Source organism: Scyliorhinus canicula, chromosome 4, assembly GCF_902713615.1.
Source record: "Scyliorhinus canicula chromosome 4, sScyCan1.1, whole genome shotgun sequence".
Lineage (NCBI taxonomy): Eukaryota > Metazoa > Chordata > Chondrichthyes > Carcharhiniformes > Scyliorhinidae > Scyliorhinus > Scyliorhinus canicula.
Genome location: NC_052149.1, coordinates 14,316,976 through 14,338,292, shown reverse-complemented (window position 1 = coordinate 14,338,292; position 21,317 = coordinate 14,316,976). Strand labels below are relative to the sequence as shown.

At 48.1% G+C, this 21,317-nt stretch overlaps 1 protein-coding gene across 2 annotated transcripts in view; it reads left to right on the top strand.

Moving 5' to 3' along the window:
• The window catches only part of ak5 (adenylate kinase 5), a 105,844-nt gene that overhangs the window by 58,809 nt on the left and 25,718 nt on the right, over nt 1-21,317 (top strand). For both annotated transcript variants that reach the window (XM_038793757.1, XM_038793758.1), the window contains exons 7-10: nt 2,943-3,033; nt 8,132-8,202; nt 18,197-18,239; nt 20,112-20,147. In XM_038793757.1, the coding sequence (XP_038649685.1) occupies nt 2,943-3,033; nt 8,132-8,202; nt 18,197-18,239; nt 20,112-20,147 (241 nt within the window). The remainder of the gene's footprint in view (nt 1-2,942; nt 3,034-8,131; nt 8,203-18,196; nt 18,240-20,111; nt 20,148-21,317) is intronic.

The window sequence follows — 21,317 nt, the reverse complement described above, 5'->3', positions numbered from 1 at the left end:
CGACTAGGGGCTTTTCACAGTAACTTCGTTTGAAGCCTACTTGTGACAATAAGCAATTTTCATTTCATTTTTCATTTCACAGATTAGAAATTAGAAGTGAGTCCAAAATTAAAGTTAAAGATATCCAAATCAGTCTTTGACTTGTCCATGAGAAGTAGATGGCGTAAGGTTACAGCCGTTAAGTTGGGTGATTCCGGGGTAGCGCCAACTTTGGCAATTGAGCAGTTAGTTTGTAGATTCTTGGTTCAGTAGGTTAGCTGAAAGGAGTTATCCTGTTCAGCAACTGTGGAGTTGCTGACTTATAACTTGCTTCCAGCAATCAGAGAGAGAGAGATCTTTTTACCTGCAAAGGCATGGATGTCTATTGGATGTTCTTCAGCTGTGACCTTCACACACTGGCAGAGTAGAACTAGAAAACCAGATTAGCACACAGAGATCAGGGTTTTTAACCCCTTTATCTTGGGTATTCCTGGAAAAGGAAAAACCACAAACATGTAATTCACCCAGAACTGCTTTGTTTCAACTCACATCATGTCCACGGTCTGGGATATAACTCATAGGCGATGGTTTCTGCTGAGATGGGACTCAGCTTCTATTACCTCCACAGGAGATGACAGTGCAGTTTTCGCACTGCATATCTTCCTTTACAGTGACTTGTCTGCAAAGGTGCAACACTCCATTCTCTCTGGGCTAGTTGGTCAAATATAATCCATGATGTAATTTTCCAGCAAGGGGTTTGCTTTGCATTCTCAGCCGGTTTTTGTTTGGACATTGTTTTCTTACAACAACATTTCTTTCTTAGAAGTTCAGTGTCCATAGGTAATTCGGGGCCGTGATCTGTTGTCAGGACTGTGCTGACAAGGGTTAAGGAAGATCTTACAGAAGTGTTCAATTGCCAAAAGGTTGTGAGAGGAACCAGCAAAGTACAAGTGCTTCCATGTTAGTGAATAAATGCAAATTGGTTGTGGTAAGAAGGAACTCTTCAATGTGATTAATGTGCTTAAAATACAGAGCACAAGATCAGGGAGTAGGGATTGGAAGAGATAGCTCCAATAAGGACCTCACACCAGGAGCAACATAAAATAGATGGCTTCTTTCCGAATTGAGAATTTAGTAATACTCGTGATTCAGGTGGCACAGTGGTTAGCACTGCTGCCTGCCAATGCCAGAGACCCGGATTCAATTCCGGGTGACTTGGGTTTCCTCCGGGTGCTCTGGTTTCCTCCCACAGTCCAACGATGTGCAGGTTAGGTGGATTGGCCATGCTAAATTGCCCCTTAGTGTCCAAATATTAGGTGGGATTACGGGGATAGGGTGGGGTGTGGGCCTGGGTTTGGTGCTCTTTCAGAGGGTCAGTGCAGACTCGAAGGGTTGAATGGCCTCCTTCTGCGTTGCATGGTGTGGTAAAGCACGTTATTGTGTTTATTGTATTATATTCACTGTGCTGTATTGTACATGCCTGGGCTTGTCCAGGCTGGCTCCGCCTGTGGCTCCTCCCCTCGGGGCTTCTGTATCAAAGTGGCAAGTCTCCGCCTCCGGACCCAGTTCGTGTCCAGAGGCTGGAGGCTTGCTGTTCAGTGTATTAAAGCCTCAGTTACGTTTATCACTCGGCGTCTATTATTGATGGTGTTTCACATGGATTCTATGATTCAGGATGATGTCAACGAATTATGATGACTCCAGCAACACAATTAGATAGATAACCCTCTGAGCACAAATGAAAGACCTTTTCTGCTACATCATTAATAGTATTGAGGATGGACAGCAAGGAGACGCAGAGGTTAGCACTGCTGCCTCACGGCGCCGAGGACCTGGGTTTGATCCTGGTCCCAGGTCACTGTCCGCGTGGAGTTGCCACATTCTCTCCGTGTCTGCGTGTGTCTCACCCCCGCAACTCAAAAAGATGTGCAGGGTAGGTGGATGCTTAATTGCCCCTTAATTGGAAAAAAACATAATCAGGTACTCTCAATTTATTTTACCAAATTAATGCTGGGGATGGTGCAGATGAATGCAGACACCGATAACTAGTGTCTGGCTGATTAATTTAAGCATCTGCATTTATCATGCGAAGAGTAAGAAGTCTGACAACACCAGGTTAAAGTTCAACAGGTTTGTTTCAAACACGAGGGGCGCGATTCTCCGCTGCCCACGACGGGTCGGAGAATAGCGGGAGGGCCTTCCCGACATTTATCCCGACCTCCCGCTATTCTCACCCCCCCACGGCCGCCCCACGACACGAATCGCTGCTCGCCGTTTTTTTACGGCGAACAGCGATTCTCCCCTATCCGATGGGCCGAGTTCCCAGGCCTTTACGGCCGTTTTCACGAACGCAAACACACCTGCTCTCACCGTTCGTGAAAACGGCCGCAAAGTGCCGTTCCCGACAACCATGGCACCGATTAGCACGGCCGAGGTGCGGCCGTGCCAAGGGTGGTATGGGCCCGCAATCGGTGGGCACCGATCGCGGGCAGCGGGTCCGAAACCCGCGCACTCTTTGTTCCTCCGCCGCCCCGCAGGATTAGTCCACGGGGCGGCTGAGGGGCATGACGGCCCGTGCATGCGCGGGTTTGACGCATATGCGTGATGACGTCATCTGCGCATGCGCGGGTTGGAGCCGTCCAATCCGCGCATGCGCGGCTGACGTCATCGTGCGCGTCAGCCGCCGTGACCCTTGGCGTGCGGGCTTAGCGACGGTCGGAGAATCGGGTCCCGGGAGGGGGCGCGGAGGCTGCTGTGAAACACGGCCAGTTTCACGGCAGCCTTTACGACTCTCCGCATTTGCGGAGAATCGCGCCCGAGCTTTCGGAGCACTGCTCCTTCCTCAGGTATGTTCCACATCATGTTTATCATACGAGTCATGGAACTGAACTGTCAGTGCAAGGTGGCCAACATTATTAAATATGAAATGCAGCTAATATTACTTCTTTCTGATGTCTACCCAGCTGGATGCAGACAGGGATGAGGAGGAGGTGTTTTATGATATATCCGTGACAGTCGACAGAAAGCTGTTCCCCACCAAGGACCCTGTGGCTGGTAAGCTCAAGACCCTGGACAACCATTTGTATTCCTGCTGGAGGCTGGCAGATGGGAGGGGGGGCAGGTGATGAGCAACGTGTAGCAATCGTCAACGGTTACGGAGCACAATGTGCCGGGACTGCGTCTGTAATAATGTTGTCAGCCTCGTTCCTAAGTAACAGCAAAATATTTCACAACCGGGACGATTTTTCCAGTCTGTATTTAGCCTCAAAAGGAGCAGGATCGGCGGCCTGTGGCGCAGTGGTTAGCACTGCGGCCTCACGGCGCTGAGGTTCCGGGTTCGAATCCCGGCCCTGGCTCAGACAGTGACCCAAAGCCGGAATTGAATCTGGGCCCCTGGTGCTGTGAAGCAGCAGTGCTAACCACTGTGCTACTGTGCCGCCATTGATTTATTAATCAATCCTGGTAGGGATGAGATTCTCCAGTAGGGGGAAAGGTGGGGATGTGGGGAACCATTGACTCATCTTCCCAATGGGTGAACTAAAAATGGACAACCTTCCTTCGTGTAGCCATCTTCTGACGTGTTCCCCTCCCAAAGGCACTGGGGTATCCTGACAGGTTTCCTGACTGCCTGTTGATGCAAACGTGGCACCTAATAACAGGCTATCCGACTATGTAGCGCATCACAGCTGAGACTAAAACTGTCCTCAACTGATTAATTTACACAAGATTCCTGCCAGCCTAGGCTCTGGAGTGGAAGCTCAACCTGCGATCTCTGACTCTGTGGTGAGATCTCATTCTACTCACTTCAGATCCTGCCAAGATCAGATCTGGGACCTTCCTGATCTGCACACATCAAAGCTGCTGATTTTACCCTCAGTGTGTGATCTCTGATCTGTTGACCAAAGGTTCACCAAAGGTTGGTGGAATTGCAGATAGCGATGAGGACTGTCAGAGGATACAGCAGGATTTTGATTGTTTGGAGACTTGGGCGGAGAGCTGGCAGATGGAGTTTAATCCGGACAAATGTGAGGTAATGCATTTTGGAAGGTCTAATGCAGGTAGGGAATATACAGTGAATGGTTAGAACCCTCAAGAGTATTGAAAGTTAGAGAGATCTAGGTTGACAGGTCCACAGGTCACTGAAAGGGGCAACATAGGTGGAGAAGGTAGTCAAGAAGGCATACGGCATGCTTGCCTTCATTGGCCGGGGCAATGAGTACAAGAATTGGCAAGTCATGTTGCAGCTGTATAGAACCTTAGTTAGGCCACACTTGGAGTATAGTGTTCAATTTTGGTCGCCGCACTACCAGAGGATGTGGAGGCTTTAGAGAGGGTGCAGAAGCGATTTGCCAGGATGTTGCTTGGTATGGAGGGCATTAGCTATGAGGAGAGGTTGAATAAACTCGGTTTGTTCTCACTGGAATGACGGAGGTTGAGGGGCGACCTGATAGAGGTCAACAAAATTATGAGGAGCATAGACAGAGTGGATAGTCAGAGGCTTTTTCCCAGGGTAGAGGGGTCAATTACAAAAGGGCATAGGTTTAAGGTGCGAGGGGCAAGGTTTAGAGGAGATGTACGAGGCAAGTTTTTTACAAAGAGGGTAGTGGGTGCCTGGAACTCGCTGCCGGAGGAGGTGGTGGAAGCAGGGACAATAGTGACGTTTAAGGGGCATCTTGACAAATATATGAATAGGATGGGAATAGAGGGATACGGACCCAGGAAGTGTAGAAGATTTTAGTTTAGACAGGCATCATGGTTGTCACAGACTTGGAGGGCTGAAGGGCCTGTTCCTGTGCTGTACTTTTCGTTGACAGTCGTTTCGGTATCTATCAAGCTGTCACTGGTTGAATGTACAGCAATGAAACTGGACGTAGTTGGCAGACAGGCTATGGGGGGACGAGCATCTTGGAGCAAAGAAATGAAACGAGAGGACGCTCTGTGAAACCATGACAACAGGAGTGGGATTAAGATAGCATTCCACCATGCATTGTGGCAATTGGCGTGACATATTCCCCAGCCTGTATTTGAATGAGCTCTTCGTGATCTCCAAACAACTGCTCACTCTCCTCGACTGGGTTTAATCACCTGAAGGACTCAAAGGGGATGTTTCCAGAGACCTTTTTTTCCCTTTATTTGTCTGGGAGTTTTTCCTGTTTTTGCTCTGTGCAGAGGATGCACCACACTTTCCACTGTGCCATCTTCACATGAGATGTAAACTCAAGGCCCCATCTGCTCTCTCAGGTGGATGTAAAAGATCCCACAGCAATATTCTGGAGACGAGCAGGGGAGTTCTCTCTGATATCCTGCTCAATGTTTATCCCTCAATAGCATTGCTAGTAGAGATCAGGTAGTCATCATCACATTGTTGTGTGTGGGAGCTGGTTGTGTGAAAATTGGCTGCAGCAACTACACTTCTAAATAATTCCATTGGTTGTAAAGGACTTTGGGAAACCCTGAGGGACGGAAGCTTATTTACTGATTTGAACCTTGCCCTCAAGGCGAAGAGCAATGGGGAGAGTGGGCACCCCTGCCTGGTCCCACGATGCAGCCCAAAGTGACCCAAACTCATTTGGTTTATTGGCACTTGCAACCAGCGTCCTTGCAGCAACTGGGCCCAGTCCACAAACCCCTGCCCCGAATCCAAACCGCCCCAGCGCCTCCACTCATTCAGCGACTCCACTCCCACTCCACCCGCTCAAACGCTTGCTATGCCCCCATCGCCACCACTACCTCCACCTCCTGCCTCTCCGAAGGCTTCATGATTGCATTAAGCAGACTCCTCACGTTCACTGGCAACTACTTCCCCTTGACGAAACTCGTTTGACCTTCGCCTATCACCCCTGGGACGCAGTCCACGATTCATGAGGCCAACATCTTCACCAACAGCTTGTCTTCTCCGTTCAGTGATATCGTACGGTACGACCCGTACTGCTCCGGGTCCTTAGCCTTCTTTAAAATCAGAGAGCTGGAAGCCTGCGACAATGTAGTTGGGCGTTCCCCCCCTCTCCATGGCTTCATTATTCACCCTCACCAGGAGTGGCCCCAGGTCCACCCTCGGAACCATCCTTCCCCGAGGCCTTACCTGCCTGCACTGTCCCCATGACATCCATCACCTCCCTCAACCCAATTGGGGCCTCCCAGTCGCTGAATGAGCCCCTCCTCCACTCCCCCCCCCCCCCCCGGTCAAAGGCCCCCTCCCCCATCAATTTCCCCAGATCCTGGCCGCGTACGTGCCGGCCTCAGCATCTTCGATGCCTTCAGGCATGCTGGAGCGATTCTCCAAACCCTCCACCTTCTTCTTCAGCCTCTTCTGGGTCTCCCGCATCACCCTCACCTCGGCCACCAACAAAGTCAACTCCTCCGACTGCTGCCCCACCGCCTCCCCCACTTTCTGAATCGCCCGGCCCTGGGACCTCAGCCTCTGCTCAACTGGCTCAATCCCAGATCTCAGCGGTTCCACCAACTTGGCTATGTCTTCCAGGGCCTCTTTGCTCTGCTGACGAAACTTAGCGTTGAGGAACGCCACCAACTGTTCCATTGACCACTGGGCAGGCAGCGCACCCCCGTCGCCTTCCGCCATCTTATCCTGTGGCGCACCATGAAGTCCCTCCTGCTCCAGCAGCTCTTTCCTTCCAGCACCACTCCTAGTCCGTGGATCCATCCACCAGCCACTCCAGAGGAGTAAAACCTTCCCCAGGCGTTCCTGCATCTCTGGCTCTCAAATACTTTGCCCTTTGGGTGGGGAAAAGACCAAAGGAAATCTGCCTTGAGTGGGAGCCACCAAATGTGCGACCGCTCACTCCATGGCCGCAACTGGATGACCCAATGTGGTTGACTCTTACCTGCCCTCTGAATGGCCGAGCAAGGCCATGAGAGGTGGCTACTGAATGCAGGACTTGCCAGCGATGCCCTTATCTCATTTTTTTAAATAAATAAATTTAGAGTAATCAATTCATTTTTTTCCAATTAAGGGTCAATTTAGTGTGGCCAATCCTCCTACCCTGCACATCTTTGGGTTATGAGGGTGAAACCCACACAAACACGGGGAGAATGTGCAAACTCCACACGGACAGTGACCCAGAGCCGGGATCGAACCTGGGACCTCGGCGCTGTGAGTGAAAAGCTTTTTAAAGTCGAGCTGATACTAACACTCGCGGACACCATGGGAACTCCCCAGCTCCTCTTCCAGTGCTGCTATGGGATCTTTTTAATAATCTTTATTGTCACAAGTAGGCTTACATTAACTCTGCAATGAAGTTACTGTGAAAAGCCCCTCGTCGCCACATTCCGGCACCTGTTCAGGTACACTGAGGGGAAATTCAGAATGTCCAATTCGCCTAACAAGCACATCTTTCGGGACTTGTGGGAGGAAACTGGAGCACCCGGAGGAAACTCACGTAGACATGGGGAGAACGTGCAGACCCCGCACAGACCCAAGCCGGGAATGGAACCTGGGACCCTGGCGCTGTGAAGCAACAGTGCTAATCACTGTGCTACTATGCTGTCCACTTCTACGCCCGCTGGAGAGGGCAGGTGGTTGACCATCCGATTGGCACATTTCACCCGAGGCTTTGTGCTCGGGTCTCTGGGGTGGAACCTTCAGATTCCGAGGCAGGTGAGCTATCAACTGGTTAGTTCTAAAAGCGACAACATCTCCCATTGTGAACTGCAGTGGATCTCAGCCGGAGACAGATATTGCTTTGTTCTGAGGTCTGATGTGTTGGGTAAGCTGGGTCTGCGAGGACTGCGTTTACCATAGCAGTGAGAGAGACTGGCTTCCAACACTTGGAGAAATGCAACTCGATTTTATTTAACTCTTAACTATTAAACATACTTAGACTGTGGGTTGATACTATGCTGAGTTGACTGGAGACCTGAGGCCAACCTGACCAGACTATCTGACTACCACATGGTGGATGTTCTAGTTGTTGCTCACGGGCTCAGACTGTCTCCGAGGCTGGATCCCGAGAGAGCAGAAAAACTAGTGCCCTCTGGCTTTATAGTGGCCGTGTCCTGTCTGGTGATTGGCTGCTGTGTTCTGTGTGTTCATTGGTCATCCTGTGTGTCAATCAATGTCTGTCTGTGCACCATCATATACCTGTGTGTGTATATTGTGACAAGGTCCTCACCCTATTTTCTCCATACCTCCCAGGCCCCAGTGAACTAGACCTCAGTTTACTCGTGGATCTTACCGATGCCGTGGAGTCGGACTCTGAAGATTGGGTAATATCACACAGTCATAACTTTCTTATTGTTATTAAATTCTTTTCGCGAACCCAAGTTTGGAAAGTAATTTCCAAGAATCTTAGATTGTTCCTCAGTAAAATCATTAGAAACTAATTCATAAGCTCATTCTTGCAATGTTGCCCCCAAGAATAGTATTTCTTGTCATTTTAAAAACAGAAAATACTGGATGGAGTGGAGTGAAATTGAGTTAACATTTAATAACCTTTCATCAGAATCCATTTTCAATTCGATGCTTTCTGACCTGCCGTGGGTTCCCCAGTATTTTCTATTTCTGATTTCCAGTAAACATCCTTTTATTGCTTTTTGTGTCGGCCTTTCTTGTGTCTGCATTGTAACTTAGCTATTTCGTCCGTGTTTCTTTTAAAATTTGATTGACTCTCACATTTTACCAGAGAACCCTTGCATTTTGCTCTTAATGTCATCATTTGGCCAACATTCACTACGGCTTTTAATGAATAGGTTGCTGGTTACAGATTTACGCTGTGTCTCAACTGCTTAAAGTGCTCCGTCACGCACCGCGGGGTACGCTAGTGGGAGGGAAGGAGGGGGTGGAAGGGACCCCTCTCTTTCTCTCACACTGACTCTCCGCTGCTCTCCTGTGCAAATGTCAATGCTTCATGTGTGAGTCCAGGCAGTGGGAGAGGGAGTATCAGAAGTAAACCAGATCTATTTGTTATATTCATTCTCATCTGTTGGGACGCCAACATTTAATACCCAATCCTGCCTTCCCTGAAAGTGGTAGAAAGATAGAAAGATTGCAGTGTGTACTGCACAGAAATAGGCCATTTGGTCTATCCAATCCATGCTGGTGTCTGTATTCCAATGGAGCCTCCTCCCATCTTTCCCCGTCTAAATCTACCCTCGTAGCCGTCTATTCCCTTCTCCCTCATGTGCTTGTGTAGCTTCCCCTTTAGTCATCTCCGTTTCAGCCACTCCCTGTGGGAGCGAGTTCCACATTCTCACCATTATTTGAGTAAATTCCCTATTGGATTTCCTTGGGGACTATCTCATGTTCACAGCTTCTATTTCTGCTCTTCCCCACAAGAGGAAACATTCTCTCTGCGTCCGCTCGATCACAACCTTTCATCATTTCAAGACTCCTGTCACCATAAGACCATAAGACAGAGGAGCAGAATTAGGCCACTCGGCCCATCGAGTCTGCTCCGCCATTTAATCATGGGTGATATTTTTCTCATCCCCATTCTTCTGCCTTCTCCCCATAACCCCTGATCCCCTTATTAATCAATAACCTATCTATCTCTGTTTTAAAGACACTCAGTGATTTGGCCTCCACAGCCTTCTACGGCAAAGAGTTCCACAGATTGACCACCATCTGGCTGAAGAAATTCCTCCTCATCTCTGTTTTAAAGGATCTTCCCTTTAGTCTGAGATTGTGTCCTCTGCTTCTAGTTTTTCCGAGAAATCCTCTCCACGTCCACTCTATCCAGGCCTCGCAGTATCCTGTATGTTTCAATAAGATCCCCCCTCATCGTTCTAAACTCCAACGACTACAGACCCAGAGTTCTCAACTGTTCCCCATATGACAAGCTGTTCATTTCAGGGACCAATCTTGTGAACCTCCTCTGGACCCTTTCCAAGGCCAGCACATCCTTCCTGAGATACGGGGCCCAAAACTGCTCACAATACTCCAAATGGGGTCTGACCAGAGCCTTATACGGCCTCAGAAGTACATCCCTGGTCTTGTATTCTAGCCCCCTTGACATGAATGCTAACATTGCATTTGCCTTCCTAACTGCCGACTAAACCTGCACGTTAACCTTCAGAGAATCATGAACAAGGACTCCTAAGTCCTTAGCAACTTAGCAACAGTGCCTTCAGTTCCTTCTTCTAGATCATTAATGTATATTGTGAAAAGTTGTGGTCCCAGCACAGACCCCTGAGGCACACCACTAGTCACCAGCTGCCATCCTGAAAAAGACCCCTTTATCCCCACTCTCTGCCTTCTGCCAGTCAGCCAATTCTCTATCCATGCCAGGATCTTACCCTTAGCACCATGGGCTCTTAACATATTTAACAATCTCCTATACGGCACCTTGCCAATTAGATTTTGGAAATCTAAATAAATCCAGTGGTCCAATGTCTATTTTTGCCTCTCTCTTACCTTTTATATATTGAAGAAAACTCTTCCTATCTTCTTTTACATTACTAGCTAGCTTGCACTCATATTTCATCTTCTCTCCCCTTATTGCTCTTTTAGATGCCCTCTGCTCGCTTTTAAAGGCTTCCCAATCCTCTGGCTTCTCACTAATCCTCGCCACTTTGTATGCTTTTTCTTTTGCTTTTATGCTGTCCTTGACTTCCCTCGTAAGCCATGGATGCCTTGTCCTCCCCTTAGCATGTTTCCTCCTTGGGATGAATTTCTGTTGTGCCTCCCGAATAATCCCCCAAAAAGTCACCACACAAGAGAAGGAGGCCATCAGTGTCAGTGCCATCTAGCCAGGTCCCAACTTCCAGCTATTGGTTCGTAGTCTGGTACATGGTGGGTGTGGCTTTTGCAACGGTTAACACCCTTATTGCAGTGAGTCTGGAGTCAAAGAACAAAGAACAATACAGCACAGGAACAGGCCCTTCGGCCCTTTCAGCCTGTCCTATCTAGATCAACCTTCTGTATCCTTCTGCCTGTCTGTTCATATGCCTATCCAGATAAGTCTTAAAAGTCGCTAACGTATCTGCCTCAACCACCTCACTTGACAGTGCATTCCAGGCCATCACCACCCTCTGTGTAAAAAAACCATCTCCACTGAACCTTTCCCCCCTCACCTTGAGCCTGTGCCCCCTTGTAATTGTCATTACCGCCCTGGGAAAAAGCCTCCAACTGTTCACCCTATCTACACCCCTCATAATTTTATAAACTTCTATCAGGTCACCCCTCAGCCTCCGACTCTCCAGGGAGAACATTCCCAGTTTATTCAATCGCTCCTCATAGCTAAAACCCTCCATACCAGGCAACATCCTGGTAAAGCTTTTCTGTGCTCTCTTCAAAGCCTCCAACTCCTTCTGGTAGTGCGGTGACCAGAATTGGACACAGTATTCTAAATGTGGTCTAACCAACGTTCTATATAACTGTAACATAATTTTCGAGCTTTTACACTCGATACCCCGTCCTATGAAGGCAAGCATGCCAAATGCTTTCTTTATCACCATTTCCACCTGTGCTGACACTTTTAAGGATCTGTGGACCTGCAAGCCCAGATCTCTCTGTATCTCTATGCTCCTGATGGTTCTGCCATTTATTTTATAGCTCCCACCTGAATTGGATCTACCAAAATGCATCACCCCGCATTTGTCCGGGTTAAATTCCATCTCCCATTTCTCTGCCCAATTTTGGTCCATTGGACCAGGTGATCTGATTTCTTTGCATAAAGGACATTAGTCAACTGGTTGTATTTTAATGATGTGTTCACTTTTGCTCACACCAACTTGCTATTTCCAAATTGTAAAAAACTGGGCCAGCAGTCATTGACCTTCCCGGATTACCCTTGAAGTGAGTGGTTTGCACAGACATTTCTTTAAGAGTCAAGCGCATTGCTGTGGGTCTGGAGTCACATGTAGGCCAGACCAGGTAAGGGCGGCAGATTTCCTTCCCTAAAGGACATTAGTGAACCAGATTTGGTTTTTGGACAATCAATTTCATAATCTTTATTGTCACAAGTAGGCTTACATTAACACTGCAATGAAGTTACTGTGAAAAGCCCCTCGTCGCCACATAGGGGCTGGTTTAGCTCACTCAGCTAAATCGCTGGCTTTTAAAGCAGACCAAGCAGGCCAGCAGCACGGTTCGATTCCCGTACCAGCCTCCCCGGACAGGCACCGGAATGTGGCGACTAGGGGCTTTTCACAGTAACTTCACTGAAGCCTACTCGTGACAATAAGCGATTTTAATTTTCATTTCATTTCATTCCGGCGCCTGTTCGGGTACACGGAGGGAGAATTCAGAATGTCCAAATTACCTAACAGGTCTTTTGGGACCTGTGGGAGGAAACCGGAGCACCCGGAGGAAACCCACGCAGACACGGGGAGATCGTGCAGACTCCGCACAGTGACCCAAGCCGGGAATCGAACCTGGGACCCTGGTACTGTGAAGCCATAGAGCTAACCACTATGCTACCGTGCTGCCCATAATCAACATTGCTTTCGTGGTCATCATTACACTATTCATTCTAGATTTTCATTGAATTCAAATGTCATCATGTGCTGTGGTGGGATTCGAACCGGGTTCCCCAGGGATTACTACTCCATTGCCATGATTGTATTTGGAATTTGGGTTTATTATTATTAATCCAAACTAAATTGCCAGTCTGGTAGATAACCACAAAACCACATATGATGATCACTCTTTCGCCGTCCCAGCTTCTACCACACTCCGTTTGTCCTTCACTCTTACCATCTCAACCACCTTTCTCCACTCCTCCTCCTCGGCGTCTGTCAAAGAGTCTGTTCCCAGTGTCCGCCCCTTCCCTCCCTGGTCTTTCCAGTCAGCTGGCTTCCTGTTCCCTATCCTTGCGATTACAGAATGAAGGAGAGTCTTCTCCAAGCTTTGCACAACACAACCTTATGCCCATAACCGCAACGGAGGTGCCTGGAACTCCCTCCCTAACTGCATTGTGGGTGCAGTTGGACGGCAGTGGTTCAGGAAGGCAGCCCAGCACCACCTCCTCAAGGGGCAACTAGGAATGGGCCACATGTGCTGGCTTAGCTCAGGGCACCCTATAAATGGGTCACATCCTACAAATGAACAGTGAAAAGAATCATTTCCATTTTTCCTCAAAATGTACAGGATATCCATCTACCCTACCTACGGGGAACTGGAACCCCATTGTTCTCAAAAGGAAATGTAAAAACCAAGAGTTAACATGTTTGTCTCCAACCGACTTCCTCCCCCAACACTGAACAAACACGTATTCCAAATGCCACCGTCAAGCTTGTCTCCTTGACATTCACAGTCCTCGCTGCGGCAATGAAATTGTGTTTGCTGAAAGCGTTCCGCAAAAAAAATTAAATATCGCTTGACTTCTATTAACATGGAGTCCAGCTGTGAGGAATATGACAGTTAATGGGAAATGCTGAAGCGGATTTAAAATGATGTGTGTGGGTGAATTAAAGCATCTCTCATTATCCTCGTTCCCTATCTTTCTACATTCCTATCACGGGGCCTGTCAGGGGCTCGTATTTAAATGAGGTTAGAAAAAAAAAATTCCCTGTCGGAATTGAATTAATTTTCCATTGAAAGCTTCTTTTGTTGCAGAAATCCATCTCCTTTATCAGGATAAATCGGCACACGTAAAACCTTGTTCCTCTGGTGGCTCCCTGCACAGGAGGAAACCATCCAGCCCATCCTGTCTGTGCCAGCTCTCTGAAAATGCTGTGCGAATTAGTCCCATTGCTTTGCCCTTTCCCCACAGCCTTGAGATGCTTTTCTGCCCTTTTAAAAGCTACCATTGATTGATTCTGTTTTTCTACCCTCTTTGGCAGCACATTTCAGATCTTAACAACATAGAACATAGAACATTACATCGAACATTACAGCACAGTACAGGCCCTTCGGCCCTCGATGTTGTGCCGTCCTGTGAAACCCCTCTAAAGTCCCTCCACACATAGAACATGCTGCACAAGATTATCCTCATCTCTTCCCTGCTCCCCTTTTTCTTTTAAAAAAAAATAAATTTAGATTACCCAATTATTTTTTCCAATTAAGGGGCAATTTAGCGTGTCCAATCCACCTACTCTGCACATTTTTGGGTTGTGGGGGTGAAACCCACGCAGACACGGGGAGAATGTGCAAACCCCACACGGACAGTGACCCAGAGCCGGGATCGAACCTGGGACCTCAGCGCCGTGAGGCGGTTGTGCTAACCACTAGGCCACCGTGCTGCCCCCCTGCTCCCCTTTTTCCACTCACCTCGACGTAGAATCATAGAATTTACAGTGCAGAAGGAGGCCATTCAGCCCATCGAGTCTGCGCCTGCCCTTGGAAAGAGCACCCTAATTAAGCCCACGCCTCCACCCCATCTAACCTTTTGGACACTAAGGGGCAATTTATCATGGCCAGTCCACCTGACCTGCACATCTTTGGACTGTGGGAGGAAACCGGAGCACCCGGAGGAAGTCCACGCAGACACGGGGAGAGCGTGCAGACTCCGCGCAGGCAGTGACCCAGGGCTGGAATTGAAGCTGGGACCCTGGAGCTGTGAGGCAGCAATGCTAACCACTGTGCCACCATGCCACCGCCCCTATTCTGTCAATGTTATGACAACAACAACCCTTCAGTCAGTAGAAACACTTTCTCCTTATTTACTCCATCGAAACCTCTCATCGTTTTGACCGTGACGATTAAATGTCACCTTCACCTTTTTCCCATGCCCCCCAGCCCACCCATCACCCTTAATCTTACAGAAGGACTACTTCCCTCTAGCCTGGGAATGGCAAGTTCAGGGTTGTTCATCAGCAGGAGCAAGCGATTAAACTACCTGTGTTTATACACATCCAGGTATTTCTGTAAATGGCACGGTTGTTTTGTGGGTTTATCTGATCACGTAGTGCATTCTGCTGCTGGGATCCTGCTGTGCGCAAGTTGGCTGCCGCGTTGCAACAGTGATTGTGTTTAAAATAGTCTTGCGTCAGCTGAAAAGCACTTCAGGGTTTCCATGAATTGCTGAACAGGCTCTGGAGGAGCGCACGTCTTCTCCTTTCTGCCTCATCTGTCAGCTGCATTTTCGCTCACGTTGCCTTGGCTCGGGGTATGGTGAATAAACCCTCCTTCCCTGCCCTGGGGCAGCACGGTAGCGCAGTGGTTAGCACTGTGGTTTCACAGCGCCAGGGTCCCAGGTTCGATTCCCGGCTTGGGTCACTGTCTGTGCGGAGTCTGCACATTCACCCCGTGTGTGCGTGGGTTTCCTCCGGGTGCTCCGGTTTCCTCCCACAGTCCAAAGACGTGCCGGTTAGGTGGATTGACCATGGTAAAATTGCCCTTTGACCAAAAAGGTTAAATGGGGTTATTGGGTTACAGGGATAGAGTGGAAGTGAAGGCTTAAGTGGGTCGGTGCCGACTCGATGGGCCGAATGGCCTCCTTGTGCACTATATGTTCTAGATCATAGACCATAGAATTTAGAGTGCAGAAGGAGGCTATTCGGCCCATCGAGTCTGCACCGGCTCTTGTAAAGAGCGCCCTACCCAAGCCCACCCCTCTACCCTATCCCCATAACCCAGTAACCCCACCCAACACTAAGGGCAATTTTGGACACTAAGGGCAATTTAGCATGGCCAATCCACATAACCTCCACATCTTTGAACCGTGGGAGGAAACCGGAGCACCCAGAGGAAACCCATGCAGACACAGACTCCGCACAGACAGTGATCCAAGCCGGGAATCGAACTTGGGACCCTGAAGCTGTGAAGCAATTGTGCTAACCACTATGCTACCGTGCTGTTCTATGGTCCGAGAATCAATGAAGCTATTTGGAAGCCAGCCGTCTAAATCAAGCTGGTACATCGCAGCTCACCTCTTGGCATCGTGCCAAGTGGACTGATTTTTTAAAAATTCTTTAATGGATCTGGGCATCGCCGATGAGGCCAACATTTATTGTCCATCTTTGACCAAGCTGTCATCTGTCCTTAGATTTCTGGTGGCTAAGTGTCGGGTTTTGCTTCATAATGCTCCTGTGACGTGCCCCAGTAAATTCTTTATGCTGAAAAGAAGGTGCTACATAAATACAAAGTGTTGTTATTCACCCCTCATTGTCCTTGGGAAGATGCTGATTAGCTGCCCTCTTGGCCAATGCCATCCACCTGGTGCAGGTAGAGCACAAAGCAGCTAATGCAGATGTTTTAAGAGTTTTGATGGAGCGACAGTGAAGGATCAGTGACATAATTCCAAGTCAGGTTGTAATTTGGGAGGGGAACTTGCGGACATTGGTGTCTGCTGCCCTTGTTCCCATAGGTACTGTGACGCAGTTGAAGGGGCCTTGGTGAGTTGTTGCCGTGCATCTTGTATACGGTATACACGGCTGCCATGGCGTGCTAGTGATGGAGGGGGTCAATGGGTGGGATTCGCTGGCCTCCCAGCCACGTGGTTCTCCGCAGCAGGAGGCGGCAGCGCCGTTCTCTGGCGGCAGGATCCTCTATCCCCCCACCGCTGTCAATGGGATTTCCCATTGAAGCCACCCAGCGCCACCGGGAAAACCCTCGGGCAGGGGTGCACTGCCAGCGGGAAAAGAGAATCCCACTGCCAGCAAGCAGCCAGAGAATTCCGGCCAACGTTTAAAGCTGTGTGCGAGATTATGATAATTTGTCCTGGATGTGTTGAACTCCTTGAGTGTTGTTGCAGCCGAACACGTCCGGTCAAGTGCTGGGTATTCCTTCACACCCCTCACTTGGGACTTGTGAGTGGTGAGTGGCCTTTGTGCAGTCAGGAAGTGAATTACTGCACGGAATTCCCTGCCTCGCATTTGTTTTGGGAATTGTAACGCAAAACCTGTGCTGTTAATCCCACGAGGAGGGAAGAGCCTTGAAATCCAAAATATCGATCTACAAATAGAGTTCAGCGCAGCAAGAGGAACCCAGTCAACCCCTGCATGTGTCCAGATGTTTACTTCAATCCCACATCTGTAGAAGCCAAATATCTGGATAATTTGTATTTTTCTCTAATTTTCCTCTGAGCTCTCCCGAAAGTATCAATTTGAGTTTGGGTCCATGTTCATGGGGCACTGGTACCTTACCTAAGTAGCAACAGCTGGCACCGACCTGGCCTGACATCCCCTCATCCCACCTTGTCTAGTCCGGCATCCGCCCTGACATTTCCCTCATGCAACCCACCTCGATACCCAGCCTGGCGCCCATCCGAGCAGAGGGTGAAGGCTGCGGAAGGGTGTGAGGATCCCAAATGTGAACCCAAATATTTGTAATTTGTCAAACAGTGAGGAAATGTTGCTGTGCCACAGGAGTAATAACTCTGACCAATAGGTATCTTTTATGTTCAACAAACTTGAATTTAAACGCTGAATTAATCACATTCGCGACAAAGAAATAGCTTTACAGTTAACAGTTGCAACTGTTCTTAAGTATAAGAGAAAACCTTAACTTACTTCCTTAACCTGCCACTACATTCCAATTAAGCAAATCAATACATTTCACATACCATCTGCGTAAAGTTAACAACCAAAGTTTTATTTATTTTTCTCTGTGCCGAATCTTTAGAGGGAACTCTTTCATGACCAAACTGTAACGCCTCTCTTCAGCTGCACGTTCTCGGACTAAGTGCTTTTCACATAGACCTGGCTCCTCCCATTAATTACATCATTTGTACCCAAAGCATACGGCATTTTTTTGTCTCTTCTTACAAGGTATCCCTTGACTTGTTTAGCCAGGGCCACACATAATATCCCTCAAATTATCGCCACCCCAAGAAGCCTTCAAATCTAAACAATATTCTATTAGCTAGCTATCTGTAAACAAGTAAATGGTTCTCAAGATCTATTAGCAGAACACTTCACCTGCAAATCGATGATGACCTCACTTTTACAACACCTTAATCACTGAGGGAGCAGTCATACTGTCTGCATGCATCGTAGCCCAGGTTTTAATAACATTACAGCAAAGTATATAAAATATGGCAATTTCTTACATTCATCACAAGGGTCGGAAACTCTCAGTGACTCTCATTCCATTAAAAAACAATTGTGTGGGTGTTTCATGTTTGTTGCCTCACAAAGGTGTGTTCGCCCCACTCCCCAAATTTATGGTGCAGGTGTAATGCAATGATATTGCAAATATTCCCAGTCATACATACACATCGATTTGATTAGTATATCATTGATACTCAAGTCTTTACTAAAGACCGATGCTCACTCAAACTATATGAATGTCAAATAACAGCCTTCAATAACTGTATGACTCAAAAACCCTTAACATCTATTTCAATAAGATTTGCCGCTTTACCTTTGCATTTGACAGATTGATAACCAGCCCGCAACACCGGAAGGTACCAAACTGGAAGGTTAGTATTGGTTTCAATTTGGAATCCCAGGAAATGTGCCAAACCTTGTGGCACAGCATCCCCTCCAGGTTGTAGAGGACAAGATGAGGTTCAGCAGGTACAAAGGGCAAGTTTTGAGCTTTAAAATATTTTTGCTTGAAAAAAAAATACATTCTGTCGAAGCTTTTGGTCTTGCACACATCAGAACAGACACAAGAATACCCAGTCTCAAATTGAACAACAATTTATGCCGCATGAGAAGAGGGTACTATTTAGTTGGCAAGAGGACTCTGGTTGGGATGATGGCATGGAAAGTGTACCAGGGAACAGTTAACTGCCAAGCCTTTGTTTAAATTCGAACCAGGCACTGGTCAGGCATTGCCATGGGGCATTCATTATCAGATCGGAAGAGGAGAGGGAGAGGGAGGGGAAGAGTGCCACTGTTTTTAGGTCCTGGGCCGAATGAGGTTGAGTAGAAGGAGTTGTTATCATTGGGAAGCAAACTACGCACCAGGAAATCTGTATGGATCTCTCTCCACTCTCCGTACGATTTAGCACAGGGCTAAATCGCTGGCTTTGAAAGCAGACCAAGGCAGGCCAGCAGCACGGTTCAATTCCTGTACCAGCCTCCCCGAACAGGCGCCGGAATATGGCGACTAGGGGCTTTTCACAGTAACTTCATTTGAAGCCTACTTGTGACATTAAGCGATTTTCAAAACAAATGTCTGCTCACAAACCCTGCCAACTACATCATTCACTTTTAAAATGATTCATGGGTCTTGTCCCTACATTGCATTGTGGCAGAGAACATTGCATGATGAATATTCGAAACCTGGAAATCGCTTCCTCCACAAAGGGACAAAGGCTCCATTGACGTTTTTGAGTGAGATTGATAGATTTCTGTGAGCTAACCACAGAATATGGATCAAAAGCAGGTGTATCGAGGGAGCTACAGGTCAATCGTGATCCAATAGAACGATGGGAGGTGTCTTTTTGTCACAACTTCAGGACATCCTAAGTGCTTTTTGGGTTAAAAGTCACTTCTAGCCCCGTGCATAAGGTTAGATCCATCAATACCCTTCCCATAAAAACAAAAAAAATAATTCGCTCTCCGTTCTGAAATTTTTAATTTGTCCCCTTGCCTCAGTCTGATTTCGATGGGAAGGGATTCCCAGATTTCCTCTACCTTGTCAATGGAGAAGTGCTTCCCGACATCACTCCTGAACAGCTTAATAATAATAATCTTTATTCGTGTCACAAGTAGGCGTACATTAACACTGCAATGAAGTTACTGTGAAGAGCCCCTAGTCGCCACACTCCGGTGCCTGTTCGGGGACATGGAGGGAGAATTCAGAATGTCCAATTCACCGAACAAGCACGTGTTTAGCTCTTATTCCAAAGGTTGAGTAGAGGGAGTTGCGACAGTGGAGAAAGAGGCCATTCACCAGTAAATCAGTATTGATCTCGAGAGTCACACAGCACAGAAACAGGCCCTTCGGCCCACCATCAAATACTACTCCCATTTACCAGCACTTGGTCCATAGCCTTGCCGATTTCTCTCTCTCTCTCCACTTGGCGTAGCAGCACAAATCCTACTCTTCTGCCCCCTCGCCGCCTCGTTGTGGACTTTTCCTCATCGTCTATCAGGCAAATTCTGTAATCACCCATTCCGAAGGTAATAAAAGCTTACTCCTCAGGAATTTGGTATTAAAATGCAACCATGTGTGGAAATGCGATTCATATAAAATTACTCAAAGGCAGCTAGTCTTCTACTACGTTTTTTTTTTTTTGTCTTAGCCACAAGATCTGAAGTGTGAAGGAAGCTCAGAGACAAAGTTTCACCGGCCTGTTTGCTAATTGATTTTTCTTTTAACCATTTTTTTCTTTTCGCAGAAAATTTGAAGCAAACCAAGATCATCTTTGTTATTGGTAAGGAGCATTTACCCTCCCGACTCTCCTGTTACTTGGGGCAGGCTAGTTGTACCAGCCAACGCATTCTTAACTTGTATGATGCAGACTGCAGCAGGGTGACAGCCAATCATCGCGACACGAAGAAAGGGAGACTCACGTTTAGGTAATGGGTGGGATTCTACGTTTCTACGCCGAAGTGATGACGCCAACTGAGAATCCGTGGACTTTTACGACAGAAAAACTGGCACGGAAACTGGACCGATTCCGCTACCGTTGAAGGACTAGCACCGGTGCCGCGTGGAACACAATCGATTCCACCGTAAAATGTTGCGGGATTCGCCGAGTCCGTGATTTTTTAAAAAATAATTTTAATTCAAATTTTCAAATTTTCAATAACAAAATACAAAAAGAAAAGAGGAAACAAACCCCCCACCCCACCCACCCCACCACCACCATATACACAAAACAATAGAAATAAATTAACACCCGTCATCAACACTGAACAAATATACACACCCCTTCATAGACAAACCCCCCCCCATCGGGTTGCTGCTGCTGCAACAGGGGACAGGGGACACCCCTGCCTCGTCCCTCGGTATAGCCGAAAATACTCCGACCTCCTCGTATTCGTGGCCACGCTCGCCATCGGGGCCTTATATAACAGCCTCACCCAGCTGACAAACCCCTCCCCAAACCCAAACCTCTCTAACACCTCCCACAAGTACCCCCACTCTACCCGATCGAAGGCCTTCTCCGCGTCCATCGCCACCACTATCTCCGCCTCCCCTTCTACCGCCGGCATCATTATAACATTCAATAGCCTCCATATGTTAGTATTCAACTGCCTCCCTTTCACGAACCCCGTTTGATCCTCGTGAATAACCTGCGGCACACAGTCCTCTAGCCTCGTGGCTAAAATCTTCGCCAACATCTTGGCGTCTACATTTAAGAGTGAGATCAGCCTGTCTGACCTACACTGCAGGGAATCCTTGTCCCGCTTAAGGATCAAGGAAATCAGCGCCCGAGACATCGTCGGAGGCAAAGCCCCTCCTTCCCTTGCCTCGTTGAAGGTCCTAACCAACAGAGGGCCCAGCAAGTCTGCATACGTCTTATAGAATTCGACCGGGAACCCATCCGGCCCCGGCGCCTTCCCCGACTGCATGCTCCCTATCCCTTTGACCATCCGGC